This window comes from Lissotriton vulgaris, chromosome 5, assembly GCF_964263255.1.
Source record: "Lissotriton vulgaris chromosome 5, aLisVul1.2, whole genome shotgun sequence".
NCBI lineage: Eukaryota > Metazoa > Chordata > Amphibia > Caudata > Salamandridae > Lissotriton > Lissotriton vulgaris.
Genome location: NC_141693.1, coordinates 1,857,124,719 through 1,857,137,826, shown reverse-complemented (window position 1 = coordinate 1,857,137,826; position 13,108 = coordinate 1,857,124,719). Strand labels below are relative to the sequence as shown.

General features: G+C 47.6%; 1 protein-coding gene across 1 annotated transcript in view; it reads left to right on the top strand.

Moving 5' to 3' along the window:
• FBXL20 (F-box and leucine rich repeat protein 20) overlaps positions 1-13,108 on the top strand; it is a 658,452-nt gene that overhangs the window by 479,685 nt on the left and 165,659 nt on the right. The window contains exon 10 of the mRNA XM_086924342.1: positions 11,214-11,344. Within this exon, the coding sequence (XP_086780468.1) occupies positions 11,214-11,344 (131 nt within the window). The remainder of the gene's footprint in view (positions 1-11,213; positions 11,345-13,108) is intronic.

Sequence of the window (13,108 nt, the reverse complement as noted above, 5' to 3'; positions counted from 1 at the left end):
TGTGACGTGATGTATGGCACCATGCGCTAGTGATTCTGCGTTGACGCCACAGGATGAGATCTGGGGTGTGTACTTGTTGGCTGGTCTGGATGTTGTGAGGTGTGTGTGTCGCGGTCTGGGTTATCATGGGACGGCGACTGTTTGAATTGGTGCAGTAACAGGGCCCATTCTATGGAAATGGGAAGCTTGTGTATCCCTTTCACCTCCTCCTCGCGCAAGGTTTCTTCCTCTGCCGCTGCCCATAGTGCAGTAAAAAGGCCAGTGAGACAAACCTAGTGGGCACTTTGTGTTGCTTTTGTTCCCGGAAGATACCTAGTGCACAGGATTCCCAGGTGGTCAGGTGTGTGAGCCCGGTGAGCTCTCCGAGTGATTTGTGAATATTGTGCTAGTATGCTTGTGTAGTTGGGCAGCTCCAGAACATATGGTAAAAATCTGCTTCCTGTGCGTGACATCTAGGGCAGAGGAATTGGGTATCAGGATAAAATCTTTGGAGGCGGGCCGGCGTCAGATATGCCCTATGTAGGATATAGAATTGTATATTTTTTTAACGTGCGTTTCTGTAGACCTTTTTGGGGAATTCAAGTGCCCTCTCCAATTCTTTCTCATGTAAGAGCCGCCCTATTTCTTCCTCCCAGGTGGTCCGTAGGGAATCTAGGGGTCTGTTTGTAAGTTCCCGTATGGCTTTGTAGAGCCACGTGGTTCGGTGTCGCTCACCCCCATATATAAGATTGTATGGATGACCGGGTATGTGGCTGGTTCCCGCGACAATAGGTCGTGGTACCGTCGGTAACTCTTGAGTAATTGACGATGAAGTAAAAACTGGCCAGGGGGGAGATCGTAGTCGTCTATGAGTTGTTGGAACGGTCTTAGTTGACCGTCCTCAAATAGCAAATCTGCTTTGGTGATACTGCAGATTGTCCATGTGTGGAGCATGTTACACGTATAATAGTGTTCATGTTTGGGCCAACTGACCAGCGGCAGCAGAGGTGAGTATGGGGGCTTCCCTGGTGACATACGATGTATTCTTGCATGCACTTGCGGGCCACCGCTACTTAAAAGGGGCATGTCCGTCTCGGTGTAGTTCCTGGTCCTAGGAGGCAGCGTAGTTCCGGAGTGGGTACCCGGCCGGTTGTAGTGTATGTCTCACCTAAGTGTCTCCCTGCAGTCCAGTAGGATAGCCACTGCAGTTACGCCGCAAGGAAGTATGATTCGAAGGACGGGGCACATAGTCCTCCTTGCGTAGTGGGTAGTTTCAGTTTTGCCAATGCTATCCTATGTCTGCTTTTACCCCATATTAGTGAGCTGAGGAGTGAGTCTAGGTCTCTGAAAAAGGTTCTGGGCGGGATTACTGGTAGATTCATGAAATGGTACAGCAGTCTCAGGACTATTATCATTTTGGCTGGAGCCAACCGACCGATCGGGGCCAATGGGAGATTCCGCCAAAATCCAACTGCCGACCTGATACCGGCCAATGCCCTACGGTGATTGCCCTCGAGTATGTCGGCTGGGGAATGGTAAAGACGAATCCCGAGCTATTGGAGGGCCTCTGCAGTCAAGGCTACTTTCTGGTCCCCTAGCCAACTGTCCTGCCCGAACGGGTGTAGTGGGTATACCGTGGATTTACACCCTGAGGCGTCCGTAAAGTCTGTGAGCATTGCCCAAATGGGAGTGAGATCTGCAGTGATGTCCCGAACATATAGACAGAGGTCATCGGCGTACATGGATACACTGCATGGTGCCCGCTATTGGAATGTCCCCGTGGTGTCCCTTCTGGCGCAGGCGTATAGCCAGGGGTTCTACCGCTAGTGCAAAGAGTAGGAGTGAAAGTGGGCAGCCCTGCCTCTCTGCACCGCGAATTCTGGTGAGATGTACCGCCCAATGCGAGTTTGGTGTATAAGAGCCGTGTACGCTATGAGGATGGGACCCAATCCCGCTTGTTGTAGGACAGAGAAAAGGAACTGCTATGTAAGGGTATCCAAGGCCTTCTCAAGGTCTAGAATGAGGCAGGACGCCCGAGGATACTCATCACCAACTTGATCTTGAACATGGAATAGTCGTCGTATATTTTGAGATGTGTTCCTGCCTGGGACAAAGCCGCATTGGTCTGGGTGCACCATTGCTTGTATGATTTGCGAGTATCTGTCTGCTAGTATCTTTACTAAAATCTTACAGTCGGCGGACAGAAGCGTGATGGAACGATAGGCCATTTGCTGAGGATCGCGGTTTGGCTTCAGGAAAGTCACGATAACAGACTCTCGAAGGGATCTTGGCAATTCTCCTGTCTTCAATGCGACCACGAACATCGCCACCAATTGGGGGACCAATAAGGGGGAGAAGGTGGTATAATATTCTAGTGGGAACCCGTCTAGTCCCGGAGCCTTATTGCGAGCTAGGGCGTGAAGGGCTTGAGTAATGTCGGTAGACTGTAACTTCGTATCTAATGTTGTCCTGTCTGCCTCTGTAATTTTGGGAATCGTCAAGAAATTGGTCCAGTATGACCTGCTCAGTCAGTGCTGGGTTACGATAAACCGCTGAGTAGTATTGATGAAACGCCAAGAGGATCTATGGGGTCTATTATTTCTGTTATGGGCCGCACGTCAGTGTCCTGCTTGTTAACCATGCCAAAAATGTACCGGTTTTATCCCGTTCATTGTGCATCTGGGCCGCTAGGTATTCTGTATTGGCGTTAGCCACTAGTGTTGCCGTTTCATCGGAAGTGTCGTCTCGTTTAGTAGCGGTAGCAAGTTGTGTTTCGGCTTTGGTGAGAGCCTGTTCTAGTGTTCGTTTTACCCCAGCTCTTTGTTTAATACATTCTTTTCGGGCCACTACTTTGAATGTGTCGCACTCCACTAATGTCGAGGACGCTGTCCCTGTTTTATGGGCGAAGTAGTCCTGGATACTCTGCCCTGTTCGTGTTTGAATTTTTAAGAAAACAAGGGGGACCCAGCGGGTATCTATGAACCATGGGTATCAATTGAGTTTTTTAGAACAGAGGTTCTTAGCTTTTTGAAAAATAGAACAAATACTATATAGAACACAATAGGCTACTATATGTTTAGGTTCCTTGTCCAGACGGGCAAGGAATTTATCAACAATTAGAAGGTAAATAGTTATAATACATTTCTACAACAGTAGCAAGACACAATCCTGTGCTGTACCGGGAGGAAAAAAGAAAATAGGAAAGGGTGAAAGGGGTGTTTCAGGCAAAAGAAAAGAGCAGGCAGGGTACTGTTATAAGCAAAGAATATTGACAGTAACGCCTGGAGTAGTACATACAACAACAAATATAAATTATTTTCATGTATGACCACTGTCATGTGAGGCAGTCCCAGATTTATCCTGCTCGACATTCGGGCGTATATGCTGCCCAGTAGTACTGCCTGCCCATCTATGAGTCCCTCTAACAGGGCATATCTGCCTTCTTTGTCTACCACCCGTCTGATTTCTTGGAATGGGGTCCCTGGATGAACCCAAATCAGTGTGCCAATGCCGAGTATGACGTGGCACATATGGTTCCGCACCATTTGGCCTGTAGTTTGCTTATCTCCACGGTACTAAGGTGCGTCAACTGCAGAAACTCGATTCGCGCATTCTGACGCTTTGTGTATGAGTATAACGCATAGCGTTTGCTTGGCGTGTGGAGGCCTCTGGCGTTGAGCGTGAGGATACTGATGTCAGTGTTCTGTGTTGTTACAGCCATGTATGGTGGTTCTCGTGCGCTAAAGTGGCTGCTGTCCGCCGGGGCGTAGTGACCAGTGACTCCCCAGCAGTGTAATGCACCTATGTGATATATAATGTCACCTATACGTACTTTGCTGGTACACTGGTGTGTGAAGTTCCATGAGGGGACACAGGGCGTTTCTGAACAGGGGTAATAAACAGTGAGGTCGGGAAACCGTCCCAATACTGAGGACCCATCGTTGGTGATGATGCGTCCAAACCAGCCCCCTTTAAGAAAAAAAAGGGGGAGTACAACAATATACAATGGGTGTGGCAGTGCATGCGTGCGAGGTAGGACGCTGATCAGGCTTGAGTAGGATCATTGGGCGTCGCCGAGACGTGTCAGGTCGTGTCAATGTAGTGTGCGCTCAATGTGTGAGCCTGGGTGGAGCGAGTCCTTACTGTGTTCTCCAAAGGATCGTCTCATGTTCGATGGGCGTCTGGAAAACAAGGGGACCTTCACTCTGGTTATCTCAGCGTTGAGCTTGTCACTTTGCTGCTGCAGGGAAAGGCGGTTGCTGTAAGGAATGGTGTGGCGCGGTTTGCGCGTTGTCACGTGGAAGCAGTCCTTGCGAGGGCCCCCAGGTGGTCGAGGAGCCAGTTTGCGCGCCTCACTAGTGCCCCAGCGGAGAGATCAGAGCTGGGAGAGGCAGGATTGCATGGTGGCCATTTTAAGGTCAGGCAGCCGCCCTCATGTAAACGTTATATCCTTGCTGCAGAGTGAGGAAGTCTCTTTAGAATTGTCCCTGATTGTGTGTAACCTGCTGCTCACTTTTATCCCATTGGTGCCGCACGCCCCCAGTAGTTTCCAGATGTTCAGGATCGGCTCTGTCGGCCATGTTCAATACTGGGCGCCATTTTGGGGTCAGGCGATTGTTGCCGATCGGGGGCTGTCTCGTACCGTTCTGTGGCGTTGGAGGCAATAAACAATTCTCAGGTTCTCAAGTCGCCGCCAATCGATGTATTACGCTTCGACCACACTCGACTGACTCGTGTGGCTGTGGAGTGATGCCGAGGAGATCACGACAACCAAAATGGTGGGCTGTCACCGATCGCTGCCGCCGCCCGCCTCCACGTGTGTTCTTCAGATCTTCCAGCAGGCTGCGACAGTATCGGAGTGCCCCTGTTCTTTCGCTGTGGCCGCACTTATGTGCCTGAATGCTGCTCCTGGTGTATGGCCCGGGGAACCAGTCCAGACTCCCAAAGCCCGTAGTCAGAAGTCAGAGGGCGCCATTTTGCCCCCGGGAACCTGCACGCCAGTTTTCCTCATTTTGTTGCTTGGAGCGCACCCAGGTACGATTCCACAGCAATCCTCAGTGCTGCAGGTGTTCCAACACCTGACCGGTGTCTGTGCTGGTCGAGGCCATGCCTGGAAGCGGGCAATATATGCGCCTGATCACGGAACCTCAGCAGGACAGGTCTGCCATCGTAGCCTGCTTTGCCTCGCCCCCCATAATTTACCTGAATTCTATTAGAAATTTACCACAAATGGATGTAGTTATAGCACAGTGTTGCCCAAAAATTTGAAATGGTCGAAGTTAAAAGCTCATCTACTGGGAGTACTTGGAGACAAATGGCTAAGAAATAACCTAAAAAATCTAGACCCCTTAGTGAACAAAGGTCTGAATAGTGATATTGAACAACCTCAATCCACTCATGGATAAAATGGACAATAAAGTTACCCAATAGTCTTCTTTGACAGTCTCTGAGGGATGGGGGTTCAGATTATTAAAATAGTGGTGGCTACGTGGTTCAACTACCCTGATATCTACGTTGAGAATTGATTCTGATCCAATACAGCACTGGCACAGAATATTGCCTCAGGCCTGTGAAACTACACACTGCAACAACAGCAAGACATTTGCAACTGCCCGAGCAGGACTCTTACCACCTGATGTTTCAATTGTCACAGCTACCAATCTTGAGTGAATGTATTAGCTCCCTTATAAGGCCATGCTTGGATGCCTTGCTAGATCTTCTAGGCCTGTACTCAAAAATACACCTGAGCAGCTTAGTACTAGGGATAGAGGTGAGTAATACAAAACACAAGTAGCTTAGATGTTGCTATTTGGCCCTAACAAAAGGGACTAGTATGTTACCTTTCAATTAGTCTTAAATGGTATGTCACCTGGTTTGCAGTTTAAAGTTTAAAAGTTATTTTGGGAATTATCTCTTGCAAGCTTTTGGAACTCCTAGTTAAAAATGATATAGACTGGAGTCAAACATTGCTTTAATTATAGTGGTTCCTTCTTCCAGATGGTTAGGTTGTCTACAGACCTTTGCCAATAGTAGCTGTACACTGCATTTCCAGTAGACCCAGTGAGTTCTTGGAACTCATCAATGTTCTTGCAGATTTCTAATAAGACAAACATTTCCATCCTTATTTTCTTTCCAAACCCTACATTAGATGGCAAAATGATCCATATATTTGAATGTCAAAAGGACTCTTAAGTACTAGTTGAACAGCAAAACAATTAATTCATAGTGTTTTTTACAGATGGTGACCATGATATGGAAGCGTAAAAAATCCTCATTGCACACTGCTCTGTGCCCTGTAGTCAGGTTTGTTGCACTATAAAGTAATTACAGTGCCAAATCGCATTTATGCTAAAGCCCGGAATACTGAAGCAGAATCAATGGTTTTGAAATACCATGTTTCACTGAGCACGAACATAAAAGCTTCCTCTTTGACTACATTCCAAGGAAAGCTCCAGTTCATTTACTAATATGGGGTAGTCGGGTTGAAGTACGTTTTAGGTAGATCTTTGGATCTTCTTGTAAAGCTGACCCTCACCGGTTTGGGATAGCTGGATCCCCTGATGCCCATGTATTATATACTCAAACCATGTTCATGAATTATAATACCCCCTCTCCCACTTAAGTTAACCACAAACTCCTTTTTATTTAACCTATCCTATGGAGTAAATGCATGGAATTGTTTCTTTAACAGCAAATGATTCATCTCAATAAGTAACAATAACCACTAGTGGGGGGGGAACTGCCTTGAGTTCTGGAGCAGTGTGCTGTCCAGCATAAAGCGCTTTAATGCCTCCTTAAGGGTAGTGACTGCTATATAAAAGTAATCACAGTACAATCTATAACCATCCTGGTGCACAGTTACACAAATACCATAACTTTAAGGAGGCAGACAGTCGGTGGTAGTGCATGCAAGCTGCATAACAATTCCTTATACGGCTTAATATTCTTACTTATGAACAACAGAATTGCTATGGGTCCTGTTCATCAACCAGTAGTGTGCCAGTCCACATCAGTAAACCGCTCATCACCAACTCAACAGCCATTTAACAACTGAAGAGATCTACCCACTGCCGGTCCAGATAAGCTACCCACTATAACCACTTCTTGACAACTTCACAATGACAATCAGTTATGGGATGATATTAACAAAGTCTATCACAAATGGTCTCTCCACCATTTCCCGCTCCAACCTATGCCTGCTCATGACCATAAACTTTAAACAAAATATCTCAGAATGGACATGCTAGTGAAGTACCAGCTAAGTGGACTAAGATCATAAGATTGATTTAATATGATAAAGCTCACAGAGCTCCTAAAAGTTGCCAGCTCACTGATAATCATAAACTGCATGTCTCTCGCTCTCACTTAAAGGCTGTGTCCTTTAGCATAAGTCACACCTCAGTGGTCAGAATGCATCACATAGAAAGACTTCTCACATAGTGTGAGAAGTTGGCCCGATATGCAGCGTTCGCTATTCTAGCGACCGCTATGTATCGTTCCAAACGACCCTTATGATGATTGGTTGTAAGTCAACCTAAAGACCAGCTATCCTAGTAGCGTGGCTACGAGCAGTCTAAGGCTAAAGACTCGAGAGGGCGTGTTAAGCCAGCTGTTTACCACACATGTACCCCTTGAACACCCAGTGAAAGGACACCACACAAGTGTTATGAAAGTAAACAGGATATTTATTAAGATTCACAACAGCCCTGTACTCTTTATGAGGACAGGGTACTAAGCACAAACCAAATCTCTTAGGAAAATACTTCAAGTGCACAATTAAAACAAGTGTCCGAGGACACGGAAAGTTTAGAGGTCTCGGGCGGACCCGATAAGGCAAGTCGGAAGCGAGGGACTCAGGACCCTAGAGTAAAGAGGCTATGCAGGCACCGAAATGCCGAGTTACCTAGCCATGAGGGCTGCGGCTGCACAAGTCTTACAGGCGTCGGGGGTCTTCGCTGACGAGCCAGGAGCCGGAAGAAAAGGAGTTGCTGGCCGGCGACCAGTGATGAATAGTTCGTAGAGATCCAAGCCTGGATCAGAGATCGTTGATACCTGAAAGCAGAGGGGACCAAGTTCGTACTACTAGCCAGTAGTCAGAGGGTACCAGGAGGGCACCGGTTGGCCGTCACCTCGACCAGGTGAGTGGGCGACACTAGGCTCTGCAGTCTCACGGACCAGGAGGCGTTGTCGGCGACCAGGATGGAGGTGCGAGCTGTCCCACGAAGGATGATGCTGTCGGCGTCGCTGGGCCCAGGATTGGGGCAACAAGCCTTGGCAGATCTCAGGGCCACGTGGTAGGCCTAAGATGGCGTCTTGAATGGACCGGGAGGGTCCGGGGTGCTCCTCTCGGAAAAGGGAGCAAGGGCCGGTCTGGAGCAACCAGACCAGCAGCGTTGGTTATCGGATGTCGTCACAGGAGGGCACAAGCCAGCGGCTAGTGACCGGACAACGTGTTGAGCAGCGAGCAGAAGGGCCCCACGCAGATCGTGGAGATGCTGGGAGACTACACTTCGGTGCTGGAGCGGCTCAGGGTCGGGGCTTCTCGGACCCCAGAGCACTCACCAGGGAATTACTTCGATGGTCGTGCTGGTTAAGAGCGTGCAGGTTCTGATGATGGCCGGTCCCTCAAGGTCTCGTCGCACCCACAGATCACAGCTGAGCTGATGACGTGGGTAGAGGTCAGAGGTGCCAGGGAAGCCGGTTCTCGTCGAGCTGGGCCGTCGGATTCCTTGAGGAAGGACTTGCAGCAAACCGCAGAGTTCTTAGATGGTGCCCGCTGATGCAGGGTGACTACTCCTTAGTCACAAGGGAGAAATCTTGAGAAGAGTCTTGAATGTCCTTTCGTAGAAAGTAGTTCTTGATTCAAAGATGATCTAATTTGGAAGGGTCCCCGCTCCGGCCTTTATTCTAAAGAAAGGGGTGGGTACATGACTAGGTCCTGCCCTAAGGGTGGGACCAGGAAGGGGGGTAGTTACACCCCTCTCCCCTGCCGGACTTTCCCCAGGCCAGGGCTGGCGCCCCTGGAACTGGTTCTGACCGGCAGATGCGTAGTGAGCACCGGGGTGCCACTCCGCAGTCACCTTCTCGCAAAAGCCCTACCTACCCAGAATACACAAACCCTGTCTGGGACGGTGCGAACACCGCCCTCGACAGGAAACCCTTTGTCCAAGCGCTCCTCGCTGGAAGGACTCCCAGCAGCAGGAGGTCAGACTCGTGTCTGTGGTGGCAGCATCCATTTTGTGGAGCTGAGGCTTCAGTTAACTTTAACCGGGGTTCACAGTTACGTACATGTCGTGTCCCTCTAGAAGGGCGGAATGCTAACCTTGTCGCCAGAATTGGTGAGGAGGCCGCATCCCGATTCGTATGACACCTTACTCGACATGTCTTGATAACGCGACACCGAAGTTACCGATGTGGTACGCGTTATCATGGAACAGCCATTGGGTCTTTATTCCGCAAGCTGCAACCGGCTCGGCTCGGGCCAGAGCCTAGTTCACACGAGCCCACGCACTCTGCCTTCAGGATTGTCAAGGCCTGCCATAGGAGTGACTGATAGGAACTCGTGCGTCCATTGTACGGTTAGATATAGGGCTACTATACCTAAAGCAAAGGGTGAGTACACGACTTTGCCCCAGCTGTCATGCAGCCAGTTGTGTCAAATTTAGGAGGCCAGCCAGGGGTGGCATAATACATGCTGCAGCCCCTGGCGGCCCTGGGTACACCTATGCCCTGCGTTACGGGGTCTGATAAGGTGGCCCAGTACCAATTGGTAAATGCACCTAGGGTACATGTCGTAATTTAGAAAGAGAACAGCCAGGCTGTGGGTCTGATTGGCAGGCCCACAGCCAGAGAAAGTCGTAAACCAGTGAAACAAAAGCAAAAAATCTGGGTGATCATGGGATTGCAGACCCTACTCTCCTACACATAGGATCAAAACAAAGACAAAATGCTTCCACCCACACACCCTACATGGTGTAGCATTCAGTGCCCCACACAGGGGGGGGGTAGTAAGCGCTTTTTAAATGTTGCAGCACAATACTGTGAAGTCTTTGAAGGAGTGTGGACTAGGTGTAGGAGTGATTCATAACCCTTCTTGTGCTTCCCAGGCTGGATTATTGCAATAGTCTTTCTCACCTTCTTAAAAAAACATATGAGTCGACTACAACTACTCCAGAATGATGCAGCAAGACTGATTTTTAAACTTCCCAAATTCCATTCCATTAAGCAGGGTCTTTGCAAGCTGCACTGGCTTCCCATGTGCAGGCGGGCTAAATTTATAGCTGTCTGCTTGGCCCACAAAGGACTGTATAACTCAGGCCCAGAATTCCTCAGGTCAGCTTTCAAGAGATGCAAGCCCAACAGAAAACTCACATTGGCCAATGCCAATCTATAAGTCATTCCTAAATTTAAGAGGGTGGGGTGGCAGAGGTATAGTCCCCAATACAGTCAAACTCTGGAACAGCCTCACACCCCACATCAGAGCTATTCCATCATTAACATCATTCAGGAAGGAGATAAAAACCTGGCTATTTAACATTTAAGTCACTACTCACCTGCCTCTTCTGACAGCCCCAAGACACCATGGTAATCGCGCGCTTTAAAAGTTTTCTAACATGAGGCGGTTACTCACCAGAGCGGCATTTATCCTTACAGATCTTACATCTCCTTCCGGCAGATGACTCATCTGCTGTGTAATAGGAGCTGAGGTTAGGAAACTTGGGGTGGAAGAAGAATAACATTAAAAATGTGTTCAATTTCTCTTGAAAAGGAAAGAATAAGCACTTTTTCACAAGATTTCCCCACTGCTGTGAGAACTGTGTACTTCCCAAAGTGGTTGAGAAATCTTCACTTATTTCCCATGAAAGCTATTGGAGGGCCCATTAGTAAGATAACAATTTGTTTTTGACAGACTTGACTAATTTACCATTGAGGGCCATTACAAGTCCTTTTAACAATACAACGATACTTCTTTGAGAAATGTGCTTAATTTACCGTTTTTAATGGACTTTAGAGGCACTTTCATAAGATACCACTCAAGACACCAACTTTTACTCCAGTAATGACAACTATGGAATCATTTTAAATATTATATTTTGTGTACCTTGGGATCTTGCAACAGAGGATATTTGTGTCTGCCCTTTAATATCATCATGTGTGTTTCATTGAGACCTGGAACCGTGCCTCTGCAGTTGTCAGTTTTTTCATTTCACTCCGTTTTTTTGTTTTGTTTGCAGCAAATCACAGATGATGGTTTGATCACTATATGCCGTGGTTGTCACAAGCTGCAGTCACTGTGTGCCTCAGGCTGCTCCAATATCACAGATGCTATACTGAATGCACTGGGACAGAACTGCTCAAGACTAAGGTTAGTTAGTTCTGCTGTGCTATGTGTGAAAGAGGGCTGTGCATTGTGCTGCATGCATACCAGCGATGAAGAGATTGCCACTTGTTGACACTGACTGTATGAGATAGGTGTAACTTGGAAGAGGTGCCATGAAGCTTTTGTAGTGGTAGTTCACATTCTTGACATACTCCTGCCAATTTAGTTTTGGGTGCTGTTACAAGTATGAGGTTAACTCTCGAGTAACTGACCATGCACCAGTCTAAAAGTTTGACTTCCTCAGGATCGGACTTTCTTCTCATGCTTTGGAACAGTCTTGCCATAGTCATCAGGCGTTCAACTACAGTAAACCAGAGTAACCTTCTACAGCATCTGAACAACTTATACAAGTGACAAAGCTTTGAATTTGAGTGGGACCAGGGGGTGTCGGTACCAGGTCTTAAGAGAAGCCCTCTCAAAGGGGAAAGTGGAAGGTGTTGGGCTTCTAAACATTAAGACTATTTGCTACAGAAGATAAGGTCAGTGGGTGCATTATAAGATGCAGTGCAAGAACCTTGTAGGATCAGCACCAATCTTTGGCTCAGAAGACATTAAAGGAGCCTACGAGGAAGGGGAAAGCCAGACAAATGCAGCTTGGTCAACCACATCTTACTCCTAAAATACTCTTCCCAGAGGATTTGTATTACAAGGAAGAAAAGTCTTTAGAGGCCCCAATCAGTCATGCGTCCAGGGGGACAGATTGCACTGAAGATAAAGACACTTAATACACATTTGGGTTTAAGAATTGGCAGCCTCGAACCTAGACTCAGAACTGCTCCAGAGGGAGTTTGGCTTCGAGGCCCTAGCCTACTTGCCACAGAAAGCTTGGGAAACGCCTTGAGCCAAGGGCTCTGTTCCTTGAAGCCTACCCACACATTTTTGACCTGCGTTGTTGAGCCACCACTCTCTTTGCAAGAGTAGATACCGAAGTCGAAAGGTGCCACTGAAATCGATCTGGATGCCAGCCTCGGTGCCGAGTGACACAACACCGGCCATAGAGCTCTCCGAGCAATATGATTTTGTGCCAAGGAAAATCTTTATGCAGGGAAGATTTTAGCTTTATTTCTACAACAGGAGGCAGATCCTATGCCTTTAACGGAAAGGAAACACATTTGAGGAGACTGTTTCTGAGGAGCTGCAACCATTTCATACACCAGAGAACGATACAAATCCTGCCCATGATTAAGAGCATGACCAAACGCACAGCTGGGAATTTCAAGGAGCCTGTCTTGGCCACGGTAATTACACCTAGAACTGAGAAATTACAAACCTGCATAGGTCACCTTGATTATTATCAGGGGTCATGTACCACAGTCTTATTAGTAGTCGACACAGCTTTGAAGAGTGCATTCCCTCAGGAGACAGGTTGACAGACAGAGAGAGCCGCAAGAAAGATGCTGAAGGTAAACTTGTGTTAAGAGTAGCAACATAGTGGTACATAGTCACGTCTGTGGGCCACCTCTCAAGGCATGATCGGTAATATAAGAGGAGATGAAACAACTAGTCAAACATGTTCCAAAGGCTTACCACAAAAAGGCTGAACTTGTTAAAGAGTGAAAAAGTAAACGTCAATACAAATATCTGCTATGCAATTGACATCTGCAGACCGTCTCAAGGAAGATGAACACAAATGTTCTCTAGGGTTCCCATTTTTCAGGTTTTACTTATTTGTACAGATAAATACAGATAGAAAACAATCTATTTTCCTGTCTGTATTTGTTTAATGTGGAAAAATACAGAAAATAGGTT